The sequence below is a fragment of the Brachycentrus maculatus genome, unplaced genomic scaffold (assembly GCF_059751285.1).
Source record: "Brachycentrus maculatus isolate JH-2025_06_01 unplaced genomic scaffold, ASM5975128v1 h1tg000188l, whole genome shotgun sequence".
NCBI lineage: Eukaryota > Metazoa > Arthropoda > Insecta > Trichoptera > Brachycentridae > Brachycentrus > Brachycentrus maculatus.
The window spans coordinates 1,540,001-1,561,827 of record NW_028280939.1 but is presented as its reverse complement, the minus strand read 5'-3'; the positions used below and the strand labels follow the sequence as shown (position 1 = coordinate 1,561,827).

At 29.3% G+C, this 21,827-nt stretch overlaps 1 protein-coding gene across 1 annotated transcript in view; it reads left to right on the top strand.

The window, feature by feature from the left end:
• LOC148307853 (cell adhesion molecule Dscam2-like) overlaps positions 1-21,827 on the top strand; it is a 196,539-nt gene that overhangs the window by 54,735 nt on the left and 119,977 nt on the right. The window contains exon 4 of the mRNA XM_088262768.1: positions 14,665-14,869. Within this exon, the coding sequence (XP_088118894.1) occupies positions 14,665-14,869 (205 nt within the window). The remainder of the gene's footprint in view (positions 1-14,664; positions 14,870-21,827) is intronic.

The following is a 21,827-nucleotide window of genomic DNA, read 5'->3' as shown; positions in this document are numbered from 1 at the left end:
TAATCAATATATTATTAATTTAATTTTTTAAATGTAACTTCGTTTTAAAATCACTATAAATATTTTATTATAACTTAATTATAATGTCTACCGGTTTCGAAGCTAACCGGTAACATTATAATTAAGTTATAATAAAATGTTAATAGTGATTTTAAAACAAAGTAACATTTTAATTATAAAATGGAATATCACAAAGTTAGTGCTTCAAATATAAATTATATCATTAAATTATTGATTTGGCGTTTAATTTGTAAAACTCCATTTTAATTTATGCATGGATTGTTAAATCAAACACAAATTTTTTGAGTCTACTAAGTTGTATTTTATTGTAAAAAAAAAACACATAAAAATAACTATTTTGACAATTGTTTCGCCTAGTTATGGCATTTTCAAACGAATGATCAATATATCTATAAGATTAAAAAATTTAAGTAGTGTGGTTGTCCATCATGGGTAGAATTGGTGAATGTTACACGTGTGTGTAATGTGATCACTTACCCAAGACCTTCCATAAATAAGTACATGTTTTTTATTAAGTTGAAACACTCTAAAAATAAAAATAAAAGGTTTTATAATGATTTTTCACATAGACTGGTTGTGATTTAATGTACTAGAGTCGCCAAAACATAAGCATGTTTCGGGTAGACATTCTACAAAAGCTCTGTTTTGTGTAAAAATGTATTCACGCTAACCACGGCTTTGTGCCGCCGGATTTTGCAGCAACAAAAGGAAATGAAGAGATGAAAAACTGCTGAAAAAGAGGCTTAGCGGAGGCAGTACTTTTTGTGCCACTTTATATACTGTCATCATTATTTCCTCTACGGTGACCATACCTTCATATCTATCTATTTATTATCGTGAAGTACTTTTAACGAATTCAAATGAAATTCAATATTCATTTATTCAGCCGCCTGTAGTGTAACAATGTTTTAAACATATTCGGATTAACTTTTTTCTTGTAAAAATCCATTGTTTTATCACCATTTTCTCTAAAACCTTACAAAAACACAATTTATATTTAAATTACTATATTCATATTAATAATATATGAAAAATACATTTCAATGATTTATATCTACCATCATAGAAGCATATAATATGTACACAACTTAGAACGCTAACTGTCCAACACAGTATTTTTCTTTGGTTTCCTCTACACATCCCCTTCAACTCCTTACGTGATCCCTCGTCACCGTTTCATTAATTTAAAATGTAGTAATTATTACTTCATTCAAACTGTGATAAATTATATTTTTTCTTGTTTTTTATCATTACTTATACTAACATACAAGCTATCGGCGTTCTAATATCAAACGGCCGTATGATGTTCAATAATAATGTAAAAAATTTATGACCATTTTGAAAATATATGCAAAAAACATTTTTCTATCCAACTAAATTAATTCTTATTTTTCCACCCATAAAAATGAATCATCAGTATTAAATATTAAAATATTAAATTGTATATTCAAAAAAAAAAATTTTCACACTTGAGTTATATTTATTTTAATGACTAGTTTCGGAAGCTATAGATGCTTCCATCTTCGGGCCTGTATAAAAAATAACTATCTGTATTGTGAGGGGAGATGAGGTGAGTTAGAGATAATTATTTTCGATTGAGTTTATATTTAAACCAAAAGATGGAAGCATCTGTAGCTTCCAAAACTAGTCGTTAAAAAAATATAATTCAAGTGGTAAAAAATAAGTGTTTTCATTTACAATTCATTCATCATGCCTCACCACAAAGTGAATCCCGAAAGAATAAATAAAATAAAAATATTTTTTCACCAAAAATATTCTCATTCATCGTATATTTTAATACAATTTTTCACGTTAAATATATTTTAATATTCCTCCCAATATAAAGAGAATGTCAAGCTTCAAAAATTGTACCGCTTTGTTTTTAGAATATATTGTTGTCAAAAGAATCCAATCCCTTTCAATTTTTTTTTGGCATGTTTGTTGAATGACATTTATCCTGGTTATTTTAATTTATTCTGAGAATTAATTATTTTAAATTTGTTTTGGATAACTACATAAGCGTGAAAAAAACTTATCAAATATTGTTTTTTTATGATTTTTTAAAATTAATTAAACATATTTTTATTTTTAATATGTGATACATGAAACATATGAGTTTAATTGAAAAAAAATTATCAAGGGTTTTTATTGATATTGTAGTATAGATTAAGAAGAATATGGAAACTTGGGCATAAGACTTACGGCCTGTCATAAGTGATCATTTTATACACGTGTAACATTCTTCATTCTGAATATAATACTCATGATTTTTTCTTTGACATCTCATCAAAGATAAGGAAAAATATGGAAGTCTGGGCATTTACGGGGCTGAAAACCGACATAGGCAAGTTTAAGTGAGTTTATTTTATGGCAGTCGTCAGCCCCGTGAATGCCCAGACTTCAATATTCTTCCTTGTCTTTGATGAGATGTCAAAAAATAATATGAAAATAACTCCGGTAATTGGAGATAATCCAGATTTTGTGAACAAGTATTTGGACATACTCAAAATGTTGTTCATGATTTTTTACATGTATATGTACTATTTTACATGTATATATATTTACACACGCATATATGTGTGTGTTTATAATTCATAAGCGAAGAATGTGCTGTTCTTTTTTTTCCTGAAAATAGAAAAACATCCTTTATCTTTTCAGAAGGAAAATATGTTCTGAATCGTTTTCTGAAGTCGTTATTCCCACAAAATCAGTAGCCGGACACCAATAGAGTCCAGTAACTGAGTCTCCCAGTTTATCTTTTCCACAAACGTGCTGTATAATCCGCCCTCTCGCTGTATAACGGAGTATTTCCTTTGTACGAGTACCGTTCTTTATGACTCTATCCGAAATAGTGTCGAATCACCAGCCCTCCCCGCATTATATGACCATCACAATGTCCTAACTGAATAAGAGATGGCAAGGGGCTGAGGGATTTTCACACCATTTCTTCTAAGATTACAAAATTTATTGCGAGGGATTATTAATGGTGGCAAGATTATTTTATACATATCGTATTATAATCATCAGATGAGTATTAATATATTAAATTGTGTTATTTTTTATTTCTATAAAAAAAATTTAAGCAAGAACTGCAATACTTATAAAGACAAAAAATTGCTTAAGGAGGATAAAAACGTAGTATTTTCACAAACATTACTTTCTAGACATTGTGATATATATATATATATATATATATATATATATATATATATATATATATATATATATATATATATATATATATATATATATATATATATATATGTATATATATATATATATATATATATATATATATATATATATATATATATATATATATATATATATATATATTTATATATACTTATATATATGTGTAAACACTACTAGGTTGTGTTGACGTCAATAAACTTAATAGTGGTATTATGGAGAAAAAAAAACATTTAAATCATTCTGTTTTTCTATAAAGGTAACGTAAAAACAATGAATAATAATACTCTCAAACTATGTACATTTTTATAAACTCAAATATATAAATTAGGTACTTATTTTTATTTATTCCTACTGGTAAATTTCAAGTTTAGTTACGTGTGTGAGAATTTATAAGTGAATGTAAACATCTTTAATATATGATATTATTCGTATTTCTTCAAACCTTTGAAAAAGTATCGGAATAAAAAACAATCAATTTAATAATGAAGAAATAAATTTTCTGAACACGTATATAATAAAACTTTTAGGCAAAGAAACCGTCCAAATATGAAAAAAGAAAACTCGTACCTACTGATAAAGCCAAATAGAAATTATGTATTGTTATATTAGTATGAAATAAAAAATTCCCTGTGAAAAGGACATTTCTAGCAAAATCGAAGAATAAAGACGAAATCCTTAACTTTAGAAAGATAAATTACACGGGAAATCTAATCAACCCGAACATTTGAAAGATTTTCCTGGGAAATGATAGATTTTTGCCTCTTTCACATACTTTTACACTAACTGGACCGTTATTATTTATGTTTTCCGTCTGATTCAGCCTTTTAGCTTCGAGTGTATATCAGGGTGATACATATTAGACTTATAAATACGTTTTTCATTTTAATTGCAGTTCTGAATTAAGCTCTGTTCATCAAGTTGTGTAAATTTAAATATAAAAATTAATTTCTTTTACACGAACACTTTTGAGTTTATTTATGTAAACACGACAAGTTCCAACTAGTTTAAGATACACAAAAATCTTTTAATAAGAACCTCTGCAGTTCTCAAAACTAGTCGTGTTTACAAAATATAAAAAAATTGGTATTTTTTATTTTTATAATTAAATCGTAATTTTTTAATAGATTTATATTATCCACTGACACTTCGTGATGGAATTGCATTATAAATTTATTATTAGATTAAAACCAATATTTTTAGCTTTTCCACTTTTTCATTTGACCAGCGACCGGGTTTCGTCGTTACCGACATCATCAGACTGGTCTGATGATGTCGGTAACCTACCACCAGTCTGATGATGTCGGTAACGACGAAACCCGGTCGCTGGTCAAATAAAAAAGTGGAAAAGCTAAAAATATTGGTTTTAATCTAATAATAAATTTAAATCGTAATGTTAATGCCAAATCTATAAATAATTATAGATCATATAAATATAACCATTAATAACTTACTTCTAAAATATATACTTTTTAAATAAAGTAGATAAATCCGCCTCCAAAATTTTGTGGCGAGAGCATTTGCTACTAAGATAGAGGTTTTATTAAATAAATATAGATTATAATAATTAAAGAAAACACTTCGTTTTTTACCACTTGAGTTTAATTATAGACTACATGTTTCAGAAGCTAAACTTCCATCATTCAGGTCTGTATAATAACTAAAATATAAAATATAAAATTGTTCTATAAATAAGGATAGGGGGAAAGTAAGGGGAAGGGGTTAGTCAAGGAACGGAGTTTGAAAACAAAGGAAAAATTGAAAGCAATGGCGAAGAATTTTGAAACAATATATTATTTAATAAATTATTATTAGAATTCAGGTTTTTTTGTATTTCTAAATTTTCAAGATAATTCATAATTTGGCCTTTATATGGAACAAGGTGTAATAATTTTAATTTATGAAATACATATATTCAGCACCTAATAATGATTCAATAAAAAATAAATCTTGGCGAAAAATTTTATATACGGGTTCAATAACTAAAAATATTTCGAAAATCTTACCCTCCCATATCCAACCTGCATATTATACAAATAATAATTTACATAAAATCCTCGATAACTCAAAATCTAAAATTGATTTATTACAAAAAAGTGGTGTTTATGAAATTTCGTGTGGAGATTGTGATAGAAAATATATTGGCCAAACTGCGAGAAATTTAAAGATTAGAATTAAAGAACATCAAAGCGGTCTTGTTAGTAATTATTTTTCGGAATTTGCAAATCATATAATAGATACTAATCACTCATTTCACTCCCATAAATTAAAATTATTACATCTTGTTCCATATAAAGGCCAAATTATGAATTATCTTGAAAATTTAGAAATACAAAAAAACCTGAATTCTAATAATAATTTATTAAATAATATATTGTTTCAAAATTCTTCGCCATTGCTTTCAATTTTTCCTTTGTTTTCAAACTCCGTTCCTTGACTAACCCCTTCCCCTTACTTTCCCCCTATCCTTATTTATAGAACAATTTTATATTTTATATTTTAGTTATTATACAGACCTGAATGATGGAAGTTTAGCTTCTGAAACATGTAGTCTATAATTAAACTCAAGTGGTAAAAAACGAAGTGTTTTCTTTAATTATTGTAACATGTCTTACCACAAAGTTAATGCCGAAACAATAAATAAAATATAGATTATTATTTTGTATTTTTTTTATTCGGCATCAATTATGTAAAATGCCATATTGATTTGTTTTTTAATTAAACACTTGTAATATATAATACACTTAATGAGTTTGATTTCATTTCACCCGACTAGTTTCGAAAACTACAGATGTTTTCATCTACAAGTGAATAATAAAACTAACGATGAAAAAAATCAGATACAAATATTTTTACAAAAAGTCCCGTTCCTTTACCCCTCCCCCCCTTTTATTTATTACCCAACCAGCCTCTAAATATACCTGGATACTTTTTTTAACTGGTTAGTTCACTAGTTAGTTACTATTCACAAGTAGAAGAATACATCTGCATTTTTTTCAACTAGTCGTGAGTAATGAAAGAAAACTCATCAAGTGGTACTATCCAAGTGTTTAATTTTCTTTAAATATTATTGCAGACGATTTAACGATCAAGATAACACTGTATTTATATAATGCAGTGCCCTATGCACCATTGGGATGCGGATAAGGGTTTTAAAAAATATATATTATATTTATACAAACTATGTAAAAATATTATATATATATTTATATATATATATATATATATATATATATATATATATATATATATATATATATATATATATATATATAAATATATATATATATATATATATGTATATATATATATATATATATATATATATATATATATATATATATATATATATATATATAAATATATATATATATATATATATATATATATATATATATATATATATATATATATATATATATATATATATATATATATATATATATATATATATATATATAAATATATATAAATATATATATATATATATAAACATAATAGTGTAATGATTAATGAGAAACACAAATCTGCATAAACAAATCGAAACCCTGTTAAGGAACCTAAATCATATTGCAAATAAATCTCGTTATTATTTGCGGATACTGCGAGTACATACAAAATCCCGTTTGGGTTTGGCAGTGCGTGTAATTGGATCCATTCCAGCGATACGAGATCCTTCTCGTATTGTGTATAGACTCTTAACTACCCGCTAGTCGAATCATATTGTAATATAATTTATTTATTACGTAGCATACCATTTTGACATACATTTTACTAGAACCCAAAAATTATTGGATGAACGTTGAATGAAAGAACGAGAGAAAAATCCGGCCATCAGGACTGACTCATCAAAAAAATTGGTCCAATTTAGGACGATTTTCTTAAACTAATTTTTGCTGTAACGTTTTTCTCCTCCATAGTATTTGGCTCTCGAGCAAGAGTTCCCGGGTTTAATTATCAGGTTAATAATAATAATAATAAAACCCTTATCCGCATCCCAATGGTGCATAGGGCACTGCTTCTTATAATCGCAGTGTTATCTTGATCGTTTACATATAAAGGAAAGGTGATCAGCCCTCCGCTTCAGGTACCAGTCCAGGGTAATATTGAATAAATATTACAGTGAAAAAATCACTTATATTTATTTGACCTCCCCCTGGGAATCGAACCCGGGACCTCCAGAACGGTAGCCAAGCGTGCTGACAATTACACTACGGAGGCGGACAAATTATCAGGTTAAATAAAAAATTTACTGTTATATTTGTGGGTAGATCTGAATATAATAGATCGCATCATTTAGACATGTCGTATGTGATTGCATTTCATTTTAAAAAATTACGTAGTTTTAAAAACTAGTTTAGTAAAATGTACCCTCGGCACGAGAAAACTCAGTGAAGGTACATTATTATGAATTGTAATTTATGTGTTAGATGAAATTAAAATAAATAAATCAAATGCGGTATAAACGACTTTAGTAGTTCAAACAAACAAATATTTAGCTTTTGTTTCTCCCAAATTAGTTAACGTAAAAGTTTTATTAATATTTTATTTAATTTTAATACTGATTACACAACTTGGCCTAGGCAATGGAGAGACATTGTCTTATTTTTAAAGAGATTTAAAATAATATTTTTTGTGTGTATGCCTTAAAAATTAGTTTATTTTTATAAGAATTAGTGTATTTTTTATAAGATTATGTATTCATAAATGTATTCAAGAAGAACAAAGAGGTACAGTTCATTGACTTTCATATGTTTACAATATTTTTCCCACCACACGTAACTGCTTTAAAATAGTATATAAAGGATGGAGGACCAATATTTTCGTGCTCAGATTAAATAATAATTTAAAAGTAATACGTCGCGCTCTTTGTTTTTGAGTTTCAGTACTGAGTATTATTTGATCGCTTTAATGACGTGTTTTCTTTGTGTTTATACTCAGTACTGTAAAGAAGCGATACATCGTGCTTCATTTAATTTATTGGCGTCGCTTTGCTCTTTTCGCCCTTGTAATATCGTAATTTTGGCAAAATTAATATTTTTTCATCAGTGTTTCAATACCGTTAGGCGTTACAGCTTTAGTCTTCTTCTTAGTGTAGGCCTTGTGGCCTGTTTTTAAGAGGGATAAGCCTCCTGCGATGTCAATTTCCAGCTGTAATTCCATCTTTGTTGGTCTACCCAAAAATCGTCTACCTTAAGGTTGGCCATGCAATACAATATAAGGGAGTCTGGATGGTTCCATTCTCCTCACATGCGCATACCATTGTCTTCTTCATTGCCATATCCACCAAACGTAACTTCAATCTCACATATTTCTCTTATGATATTGTTTCTTGCTCTATCTTGTAGACTTTTGCCAGATATGGTTTTTAGAGTCTTCATGTCTGACACTCCTAGCACGTTATTTGTTAATATTTTGGGCGTTCTTCATTCCTGAAACATTTTATATAGAAAAACTCTGATATAAAAATCGGCAGCGAAATTAAAATACCTAAAACTTGTGATCCATCGTGACATATCGCTTACACTTTTTAACAACGTCATGTATCAAAAATCGTAAATTTTCAGTTGTGCATATTTTTGGAACGCCCAGAAAACGTACTTTATTCCAGCAAAAGCCGCTACAGGGCAGAAAGTGTTGTTTTTGCATTTTGAAGAAAAGGTATTGTTAAATATTTTTTTTAAATTTATTAAATATTATTCAAATGCAGAAAAAACATTCGTGTTTTTCCTAAAAAGATCTGTTGCACAGTAAAAAAATTACATTTTATTATGTTTTTAAACTTTATAAACAGTCTCCTGAAATATTAAGTGTTTTTATATATGACGTTGTTAAAAGGATTGAGCGATATAGGATTGAATCCGAAACAGACACCGCAGAAGCTAAAATCATTTTTAAAATACCACAATTATGTTTGAGAAGCCAGTCTAACATTTAAACGAGAGGCATCATGTGGTATTTTTCTCTTAAACAGTATTTACTTTAATTTTAAACAACGTAAGTAAGAAGCGGTGCTCAGTTCAGGTCAGTTGGCATATTGCCACCCAAATAGTCTACAGAGTATTCCCCCGTTTTCCAAGACTAATGGCCACATTACTTGTTATTTTATTTTGACCTCAACAACCATTAGAACTGCACTTTATTCTCGACTTATAATCCAGCAAATGCAGAAAAAAGTAACAAATGAATACGTTCATAAATGAGAACAATGTAAATGATGTTTAAATGGTACTATGTTTAATTATACTAGTAAAAATAAAACACGTAATTTATAAATAAAGCTTTTTGAATATTTTTCGCAGATACTTTGTGGCACATTCTATAAACTTTATAAAATAAATCAACTTTTTTTAGCACTTTTTATAGGTACTTTTTTTTAACTAGAATATGTTTAACCCTAATGATGACAAGATTCTTGTCGAACCGGATGGAGAAAAAATGTACCAATGAAAAAGTGGTTTAAAACAAAGTTTTTTTGATTAATAAAGTTTATAAATAAAACACTTGTTTTTTACCACTTGAGTTTTATATTATTACGACTAGTTTTGGAAGCTACGGATGCCTCCATCTAAGGGTAATGTGGAAGAGGCGAAGTTCCTTTTTATTCTCTTTACCCACCCTTACGGGGAAGCGGCGTTATAATTGGTTATTTAGTTTTTTTTTCACCAAATGCTAATTATGGTTTTTAAAACAATTATTCATTTCTTGATCTTAGAAAATATTTTTAAGAACAAAATAATTTTTCATATTCTCTTTTATTCGTATCTAAGACACTCAAGGTCCATTCATTCGAATAATGCTTAAATAAAAAATATGTAACTGAAAAGTCATTGAGATTTAGTGTTTTATAACAAGATAAATTATCTGGTAATGAAATATTTTATTTTTTAATTACGGCGAAAGGGTTATTTTAAATAGCTTAATTTTCAAAATGATAGGCTAAAAAAACAGTTATGATAATTTATTTCTAAATAATGATTTTTTTTTAAACTAAGGAATACTTATTCTGAAACCGGCAGTCAAGAAGTAGTGTTTAAAACACTGTGATATTATATTTTCTTATTTGTATATTCTTATTTTGTAAAATACAATATAGTTGTATTTCACAAAATGAACGATGAATGATAAGGAGAGTGGTAAAATTAAACTTGTGTTAAAATAGCTTTTTATTTTTTCATCTTTTTTATGTTCTAAAGTTTTTAATTTTTAATTAAATAAAAATTGTTTTCTGAGAGTCAAGTATTTTTTTGTATTTTATATTAACACCTTAACTCTAGTTCTACTTATAAAACCTATACCCTTATACCCTTTACTATGACTAAATTATATTGTATACCCACACACAGGCCATGCCTTGTGGGATCTTTTTTGTATTCATTTTTATATTTTATTCGTATTTTTTGTATTTGAATTTATGTTATGTAATGCAAAAGAATTTAAAATGAAAAAAAAAACAATACAATTTAATGGCATGTGGGGTCAGTACACTCCGAAAGACCTTATTTTGTTTTCTAGAAAGGTAGAGCAAATAAGGTATGCATTAAAGGAAAGCCATTTTCAGTTTTACTACCAAGCGTGGTCCTGAAAGTTATACGTAAGTGGTTATATGACGCAGCAGAACCTTAACGTAAACCACCTGAAACTTTATTCTCAAGTATACAAGGCAAATGGGTTAACCACTGGTCACTTGATCATGCTTAAAGTATAGAAGGGAAACAAATCCGCTACAATTTCCTGAAATTCAAAATACTTCTAAGGCTCAGTTATCAATAACGTGCAACTTAATTTTCTTTATACCCAGGTAACATTTGACGTAATATTTTTTTATTCTTTTTGACATCTCATCAAAGATGATGAAGAATATGGAAGTCTGGGCATTAACGGGGCTGACGACCGTCATAGGCTGGTTTAAGTGATCACTTTACACACGTGTAACATTCACCAATTCTACCCATTATTGACATTCTATCCATTATATTTGGACACACTCAAAATGTTATTATATTTTCTTTCTTGAAACTCTTTAAAAATATTTCACATACTGGGATATGCCTGAAAATCTTATTTCCATTTTTTTATGCAGCATATACTAAGAACCCAGATTTGCGAACAAGTATTGGGACACACTGAAAATGTTGTGAAGTCATATATATTTTTTGTATATCTATATTTTTTGGATATCTCGCACAAAGCGTCATGAAATATATGATATTTGTAAGATTTTAAAAATCTGTTTAGTGTGGTTGTCAACCATAGGTAGAATAGTAGATGTTGCACGTACATAAAGTGATCACTTAAGTAACCCATGACAGGTTTTAAGCCCTGTCAATACCTAAACATGCATTTTCTTTTTTATCTATGTTGAGATGTCAAAATGCACAAACCATGTTTTTAACCACTTTAATTTTTAATACTGTTATTCCAACCGGTGTTGACAAACATCTTGTTTTCTTCAGGGATACGTACTAGAGTACATTGAAGAAAAAACAATTCATAAAAGTCTTTAAAAATACAAGGCGAATAACTGAATTTAAGTTATAATGTTATTTTATATTTTATATAAAGAACATCCATCCTCTCTGCCTACCCCTGCGGGGAAACAGCGTGATGGTAGTAGTAGTAGTAGTAGTATAAAGAAATGTTATATTATTTATGGATTTGGCCTTAACTGTATGAAATGACATTTTTATCATTTTTACTCGGTTACAAATAAAGGTAAAGTCATGAATAATTTAGACAATTTAGAAATATGGTACATTTATACAAACTTTAATTCAGATAAAACGTTAATTAATAATTGACTGTTTCAAAATAAATCACCAATATTATCAATGTTTCCTTTTATAAAAAATCCATTCCTTAACCCCCTTCCCTTCCCTATATTTACTACCCTATTAACCTCTATATATGCCCCTAAAAATTTTTTGCTCGTTAGTTTTAATGTTCAACTGTAGATGAAAATATCTAAGTTTTCGAAACTAGTCGTGCATAATAAAAATTAAACTCATTAAGTGGTTTATTACAAGTATTTAATTTTAAAAAATAAAGAAGTGTTTGTTGAAATATTTTATTCTATCTATTTGATAAAGACATTACATTAGTGTTTAGGATAGACATTCGACTTTCGATATATTTCAAGCTAAGCCGATGTCTCCAGACTTTGTTTCCGTTTCGCCGCCTTAACATATCCGCCATGTTTATTGTTTATTTATGTTCCCGTAATTTGTTCTTCTTTAGGGGTTGATCCAAGCTCTCCGAAACTTTGTTCCACTTTTGAGGCATATCTGTTTTCATCTCATCCCCAAACTTACGACTTCCAGTGAACTGTGCCGAAAATGTTGAAAAATTCTCTAATATATTTCACATTCTTAAGATGCGAGACGAGTGAAAAGTTTTTTTTTTTTACTTTTTCAATATTTTTTTAATGTTTAATTTTTTGACATTTCATCAAAGATGAAGAAGAATATGGAAATCTGCGCATTAACGGGGCTGACGACCGTCATAAGCTGGTTGTAGTGATCACTTTACACACGTGTAACATTCACCAATTCTACCCATTATTGACAACTACACTACTCAATTTCTTCGAAGTTCTATGTATTTGAACAAATTTCGAAACTTTGTTCTTGAATCACTAAAATTGCACAAGAGATATCTATTGGTGAGATGAAAAGAATTATTTAATGTAGTTATTACAGTGATACAAAATTTTGAAAGCGCAAGGTATTTAACTATCAAAATAACACTTCTTCTAAACGATGCAGTGCCCTATGCATCATTGAGTGCCGATAAAGGTTAGAAGATGAAGAAATGCTTGTTCACAAATCTGGGTTTTCTCTATATTTTTTCTATTTTTTTTCACCATAGATGAAGAAAAATATGTAAAAAATTAAAGCATTCTCAATCCTACATGGATGGCTCTAATGTTCAGCGTTTTGAGATCTACGATGTATGAAAGAATACATTCTGTTTTATGACACCAGTCTACGTATTAATTGAACAGCCCCTAGATTATTTGTACATTGTATTTTCAAATTTGCAAATTGATTGATATATAAATTAGACATTTTGTGTGAAAAAAGGCATGCATTATTTGATAGTTTCAAGGATGACTTTACTCTTAAGAAAACTGAATAAAAAAGTACCCTTCTTTTACAAAATGATTACTTTATACAGTGTTCATGGCTCTGTTAATGGGCTGTTTTATAGCCTTAAATGCAAGTTGAAATTCATTGCTCCTAACATGGATATAAAGAACAGCTTGAAGTGTGGTAACTTTGTACTAAGGAAATATGTTACGATTCCAGTCACTAAAGTCAGCTTGATTTAAGGTCTCCATAAAAATTCCGACAGCAACAACAACATTCTTGACGCATTGATCGAACAACGACCATAAAATTTAGTACATAATTTCGTATAATGTATTGCAAATTGACGGGCTATGACCATTCTTTACGCGTAATCAATATAGTTTAATGGATTAAATACGTGTTTTATACGAAATTTTTCGTCATTAAATTTATAAAATAAATCAATTTACGTGAAATAAGCATGTATTTATTATTTGTAAGTGAAGCAATGAAGATAATTCTAAAAATGTATAACTTGAACTTTACCGATGTTAAAAGATTTTAAAAGAAAATGTGTTTAATGAATTTAATTAGTTTTACATAAAAATTGGAAAAAAATACAAATTCTGTTAATTTATAAATTAAAACTGAAAGTTAAAGAAATGTAAGGCTGAACGAGGAATAATTGAAAATATTAGGAAGAGTTCTTAACAGTGGTATGGACATGTGGAGCGAACGGATAACGAGAGAATGACTAAGAAAATATATGTGGCGAATGTGAGAGGGAAAACAGAACGAGGACGACCGAAAAAGTCTTGGCACGATCAGATCAATCAGAACCTAAAATCTGGAAATGTCAAAAGTCTGCGTAATCGGAGGGCATGTATGACTAGATGTATGGATGTGAAGGAGGCGAGGAGTGTATGTCAGGACAGAAGAGTGTGACGTTCCGTCCTCTCTGCCTACCCCTGCGTGGAAACGGCGTGATGGTAGTAGTAGTAGTAGTAGTAGGAGTGTTGTTATTTATTACTTCAAATTGTAAATACATTGTGAATATTTTATTCATAAGGCAGTGAAAATATATATATACTACTGAATTGAGTATATATATATATGTACTGTAAAATATATTAAATTTTAATTTTAATTGTTTTCATTTATCTTTCAATATATATAATTTTAATATAATTTCTATGCTCTGTGTGTGATATTTGTTGTAAAAAGTTCTCTTGTATTTTCCATATCGCAATATACAAACCGTTATGTCGTTACTAAAAAGTAATTTACTTGAAATATTGTTAAGCAATTTTGTATTCAAGATTATATGTCAAACTTTACTGAACAGCTCTTTATTAATTTTAAACTTTTTCCCTCTTTTCAGATACACATCGATTCTCTATTGAATTTTCTCTAAACAAAACAAAACCAGGAAAGGTTCATCGTCGAAATAGATCACCAAAGAAAAAAGCAGCTAAGAAACATCTCGAAGCATCAGAGGAGTGGTTCAAAAACATCGTGTCGTGCGCGCCATTCAGTCTACTTATTAACGATACCTCCTGGCATGGCGGGGATATTCTTCAAAAAAGGTTAGTTAATTTTTTGTCATTTTAAATGTTTAAATACGTAAATAATTTCTTAAACTATACATGAAAACAAGTGATAAAATTAAACAGTTTTTTTTGCGCATAGATTGAGGTAAGAATAATAATACGGGGAATCTGAACCTACATTTTCAATTTCAATTTCAATTTATTTATCTTCATTTAACATATTATTTTTTAACATCATCTCATCAAAGATGAAGAAGAATATGGAAGTCTGGGCATTTACGGGGCTGACGACCGTCATAGGCTGGTTTAAGTAATCACTTTACACACGTGTAACATTCACTAATTCTACCCATTATTGACAACCACATTACATTTAACATATACATTCATTTAACATATACATTACACTAAAAAGTTTAAACTAAAAAATTTAAAGCGTATACATTAAAATCGAAAATATGCAAGAACTATTGCTAAAGGTGCAGAAGAATCCCGCTTCGGAAAACTCCTTCAGACACATTGAACAGATCAATATCCAACGAGATATTGTTCAACATGGCGGTAGCTCTTCCTACAGGCACAACCAACGGCAGGTTGGTACTACATATGAGTCCCAAGGTAAAGATTCAAAATAATCAATCTGAAAAGAAAATGAGACAGATTGCAAGTGATGAAGTTCTTGGTTTGACTCTGTCTGGAAATGATCAGACCGTACACATCTGTGCGTCAATATTTCAGTAAGCAGAACATATACATGCCCTTGTTAAAATATGGACCAAATCTGTACAAAAAAATACGGATATTATATTAAAAAATGACAAATTAATCGTAAATAGTGTAATTTTGTGGGCAATTCAATTTCTTGACAGTTAAAATCAGAAAAAATAGGAGATACAAGCGTTCTTCTTATTATTTATTGATTTGGCGTTTTATTTGTAGAACTCCATTTTAATTTATGTATTAATTTTTAATAAATTCTTCCTTTCCTAGAAAATAAATATAAGGGTACGTACCTAAATCCCTCATTAGCTACTGTTGTCTCTCATAAACTTTTGCTGCACATGTTAAAACTGTCACTCAGAATTTTACAGCTACATAAGGACCGTCAGTCCATTTGATCTTCACATTCGTTTGAAAATACCATAACTAAGCGAAACAATTGTCACAATATTAATTTTGTATGTGTTTTTGTTAATAAAATACAACTTAGTACTCAAAAAATCTGTTTTTGATTTTAAAACATTAAAAATAAAAAAGTTATATTTATTCTTCACACTGTCAGGTCCCTCCAAAGTTGGCGACCACTTTGGCAAAAGCTTCCTTCTATCTTTCCGATTATGATGTTTTGCAGAAAGGGATATTTCACTCTACGAAAGAAGCTTTAAGTAAAAAAAATCCATTGATTGTTTTTCTTTATTTCAAGCATCGATATAACAAGGTGTCAGTTAACATGTATACTGTTGATAACTAATTACTCCATAATTCTCATATTTAGCACACATCACCTATATTTTGCGTCTTTACATGCTTGAGCAGGCTCACGAACGTGTTAAGACTACAGTTTATCGGATATCCTACGAGTATTTCACATAATACACAGCATAGGTCTTTGTTTGTACATACATTTTACCCAAATTGGGTTAATCGCGAGCAGTAATACAGAATTCAAACATGTATCTAGCTATTTATAAGCGATGAAATTATCCTGATCCGCTCCCATACCCCAAGCACGAACGATCGTTTAAATGTGATAAATTATAATGATTCATTTTAAATAGTTTTTCAATATATTAGATTATGATACTGGATTATTCGTCTTTTTGATGAAATCCGAGTACGCTATATTTTTTTTAATCATTGTAACATTTCTTTTCTTTAATCATTGTAACATACCTTACGCTTTGTGGTAAGGCATGTTACAATGATTAAAGAAAACACTTGTTTTATACCACTTGAGTTTTATTAAAGACTACTAGTTTCAGAAGTTAAACTTCCATCATTCAGGTATGTATAATAACTATTATACTGACCTATAATAGTTTCAATAGTTATTATACAGACCTGAATGATGGAAGTTTAACTTCTGAAACATGTAGTCTTTAATAAAACTCAAGTGGTATAAAACAAGTGTTTTCTTTAATCATTGTAGCTATATACTTACCTCACAGATTTCGAGACTAAAGGCGCCACCGTCAATCAAAAATTTCAAATCTATTAAATAACAACTAACATATGAAAGGAATCCAACAACACCGTATAAAAAAAATTATTTATTGATTTGGCGTTTTATTTGTAGAACTCCATTTTAATTTATGAATTAATTGTTAAATCAAACACATATTTTTTAAGTCTACTAAGTATACTTAGTAGACTCGAAAAATCAGTGTTTGATTTAAAAATTAATACATATTTACATATAAGTCTCAAAAATTAATGTTATACGTATTTTCAATACTACTGCTACCACTTTTACTAACATCACGCCGTTTCCATGCAGAGGTAGGCAGAGAGCATGAGGAGAATATATGGTAATTGCTTTATAGGAAAAAATGGCAAAAGATTAGTTGCTAGGAAAAGGTAAATAGCTACAGTGACTGTCAATTACTTGGAGTTGCATATTCGTATATAAGTTTAAGAAAATTGTAATGTGAACGACTTTTGTGAAAATAATAAAATTCCTTGAAAGGGATACTGCATCTTTTCTTTCAAAGTTTCAGTTTGTTTACGACTAATTTTGGCTCTGACAAATAAAATACATTATAAAAATAATAATAAAGGATATATGAGGAGAAGAAAATGAATAACAATATTTAACTGACATTAAGGAATAAAATGAACTATCATATCTATAAAATAAAGTATCTGATCTAAATTAATTAAATCATATTAAAATGTGGACGGTAAAAATGATCGTTTTGCTGTATCATGAGACGAATTCATTGTTTTCACGGTTTCAAATTTGATCTCTTGTACGACAGATAAGTGCGGTTATCACCACATTTGTATAAATATGGCATACAATATGTATTGTTATATTCTGAACGACCAAATTGGGGTCCAACAAATTCAAAGGATTCACTTTGCAGCAAAAGATTATTGCATTGTCAGATGTCGGAATGGTGTATTTTCTATTTCTATGCATTCTCAATCCACCCTGACCCAAAGCAAACAAGCAATCTACATTTTACGAAACGGCTAAAGTAATGCCCGTATGACATGCTCCGTAGAAACGTTGGGATGTAAACGCCATTTCAATGCAGAAGTATGTGCATATAAGTGTGTGCATAGCCAGAGAAGAATCAGTAACGGTGAAGAATCATTTATAATTAAAAAAATATATCATTTTATCCTGATATTACCTACCTGCTTTACTGTTTATCTTCTTCGTGGGTAATCTTATCTTTGTGATGCTTGGTTTGCTTCCTTCATGGTAAGTCTCCACTTGCCTCTATCCTTTGCTCATCTGTTCAACTCGGCGTATTATTCAACTGTATTTAAATAGGATAAAATATGTTCGATATGAATATATATCCCTATTTTGGAAAAAAAAACTTTTCTTAAAAATATTGGGATGTGATTTGATTTTTATTCCAAAATTTAAATATTAGAACGACTTCGATTTTAAATTAAAAAAATGGGATTTTAAATGAGAGAAATTTGGGACACAAAATGCCGAACCATCTGTTCTTGTTATTGTAATTGAAAGTCTGTTGACTGTCGTCAACAAACCTTTATTCCAGCTTCCTATGGAGTTTTACGTAGTTTTCTCCCAGCAATGAGCAAATGCTTAAAAGTTCCTGATTGGCCCACACTGGATTAGGTATCCCTTCTTTTCCCAACACTCCTTCTTTTTTCTTTTGCCATGTTCGCTCCCAAGGTGGAGCATATGGCCAACACGAGACGTCTCCAAGTCACTCTGTTACGCGCCATCTCCTTGTCTTCCTCCCAGATCAGTCCGGCATTTCGAAGTTCCTCTGAGTATAGTCAATGAATGATCGTCAGCGGATTTCTGGGGTACCGGAATCCGCAGGGTTGGAAGAAGAGACATGAGGGGTTAATGTTCTCAGGTGGCATTATAAGGACATGTCCCGACCATATCCTTTTCAGGAATTCCAGTATGAGAGAATTCCCAGCACAAATAGCACAATTAAAATTAAATATCTTGTTTTAGTAAGAAGAAACAAAAATCCACTAAGTGATCCATAAACCTAGTACATAATTTGCAATTCAAATAATAAATACAACTCCCACCTAAAAACAAAAGAAAAAAATGTAATACAACAGCCATGATAACAGTCAGCCTGAGTGACCAAATCAAAATCATCCATTTCGTAATGACTTATTACGATATCAGTATCTGTCTACTCAAACACAATCACGTTCATATTTCTCTCTCCCGTATCTTGCCAGTTCACTCAGCATCCTCTCAGTTCACTGCACGCCACTGCTGTTCTCCATTCAACGTTCACCCTCCACCCTGTTACAGGTATGCCACGCTTAGTCCGAGTGACTGACTCCCACCGAAATATCACCCTGTTAGACTCTGAATGTTAGTTCTGAATGTCCTTACGGTTGATAAATGTTTTTGTTTATCTATCAATAAATAATATGATTATAATTAATAATATGCTTTTGCGAAATTCCTTACCATTATGGCTTTGTTCCCTTTAAAACAAGTCCCACCCCTAAACCTCCCTCCTGTTGTTATTACCCCTCTACTAATACTTGAATATTTTTTGCTCGCTAATTTTTGTGATCACTTGCCGATGAAAACATTTGTACTTTTCAAAACTTGTCGCGTGAAATGAAATAAAACTTAAGCAGTGGTCTAATACAATTCAATTTTCAAAAATTTAAACCCTTATCCGCACCCCTATGGTGCATAAGGCACTGCATTATACAAACATAGTGTTATCTTGATCGTTAACACACGAAGGAAAGGTGATCAGCCCTCCGCTTCAGGTACCAGTCCAGGGTAATATTGAATAAATATTAGAGTGAAAAAAATCACTTTTATTTATTTGACCCCCCTGGGAATCTAACCCGGGACCTCCAGAACGGTAGCCGAGCGGGCTGACCATTACACTACGGAGGCTGTCTAATACAAGTGTTTTATTTTAAATAATCAACATGTTATTCCACAAAGTTAATGGCAAATTAATAAACAATATAAAGTTTACTTACGCGTGTGATAATTTATTTATGAATTTATTCATGTTAAAAATATGATGCATATATATTTATATATTTTTTAGAAAATTTAGAAATCCAAAAAAAAATAATTCTAATAATAATTGTAAGTAATATATTATTTTAAAATTCTTCACCTTTTCTTTCCATTTTTCCTTTATTTTCAAACTCCGCTCCCTTGACTAACCCCCCCTCCCCCTAACTTACCTCTCTCCTTATTTATAGAAAATTTATTTATTATTTCATTTAAACTCAACACTTGAATATACAATAATTAAATTGGTTTTAATTTGTACCAGAATATGAAAACATCTATCGTTTTCGAAACTAGTCGTAAATATAAATAAAATTAATTAAAGTGGTATATTCAAGTGTTCAATTTTAATAAAATTATCATGTCTTTCCACAAAGTTAATGCCGAATCAATAAATAATTTAATTATTTATTATGTTTAAGTTTACATTTAGACCTGAAAATGGAAGCTTAGCCTCCAAAACTAGTTGACTTAAATAAACTAAAGTGGTAAAAAACAAGTGTTTTCTTCAAAAATACTTTTCAAATCTTTGAGAAATTTATCTATCAATTATTGAAATGCAGATTAAAATAACAAATGGAAAAGTACTTTTTTATGTATCGTTCATTCCTTTCAAGAACGTCATAAATAAAAAAACATCAATTTTCAGTTGTGCATGTTTTCGTAATGCTCAGTGAAAATGTACTTTATCCCAGCAAAAGTGGCAAATTTTAAACTTAATATTTACCCGCTACAGGGCAAATAGTATTGTTTTTGCATTTTGAAGAAAATGTATTGTTTAATTATTTTTTAAAAATAAACTAAATATTTTTCAAATGGAGAAAAAAACCTTTAGGTTTTACCTAAAAATATATGTTGCACAGTAAAAAGTTCAATAAGTGGCTTGATATTTATTTTTAAAACATTGTATTCTATTTTTAAACTTCAAAAACGTTCTCCTGAAAATCAATTTTTTTTTATTTATGACGTTCTTGAAAGGAGTGAGCGATATATTTTTTTACTTTTTTTTATAAATATACATAACAGCACTGATCGAAATGAGGCTAGACGAAGTATTCGTATATAATACGCTAGCCTGTTACTAATCGACTCCTGTTCCGTTGCTTTGGCAATATCTCTCGCCGCCCGCGCGATCCGTCAGTGTAATGCGGCTCCACTAAAGCTCCAACGCGAATAACGCACAAATATTAAACCCCCCACTAGATCGGGGCTTTTCGCATTATTTGTAGACATGCCGTAACGTTTTATGTGATTCGCGAACTATTGCTGTCATTCTCGTTATACTGTGAACATACAGTTGATAAATTAATCCTCCTCACGAATTTCATTAATGTATTTTAACATGATTCTGAAACATTATCTTAAGACCATTAATCAACGTATTTTAAGTAATAAACAAATAGTTTTTTCAGTACTAGAATTCGTTTTTATCTATTTAGTATGTATGTATGTATGTATATATATATATATATATATATATATATATATATATATATATATATATATATATATATATATATATATATATATATATATATATATATATATATATATATATATATATATATATATATATATATATATATATATATATATATATGTTTATATTTATATATATGTATATATATATATATATATATATATATATATATATATATATATATATATATGTGTGCGTGTGTGTATTTTGCATATGAATGTATTTGTATGCATTTATATAAATATTATAGATATAATCTTCAATTTCATATAGTTTTAGTAAAAGTGTAT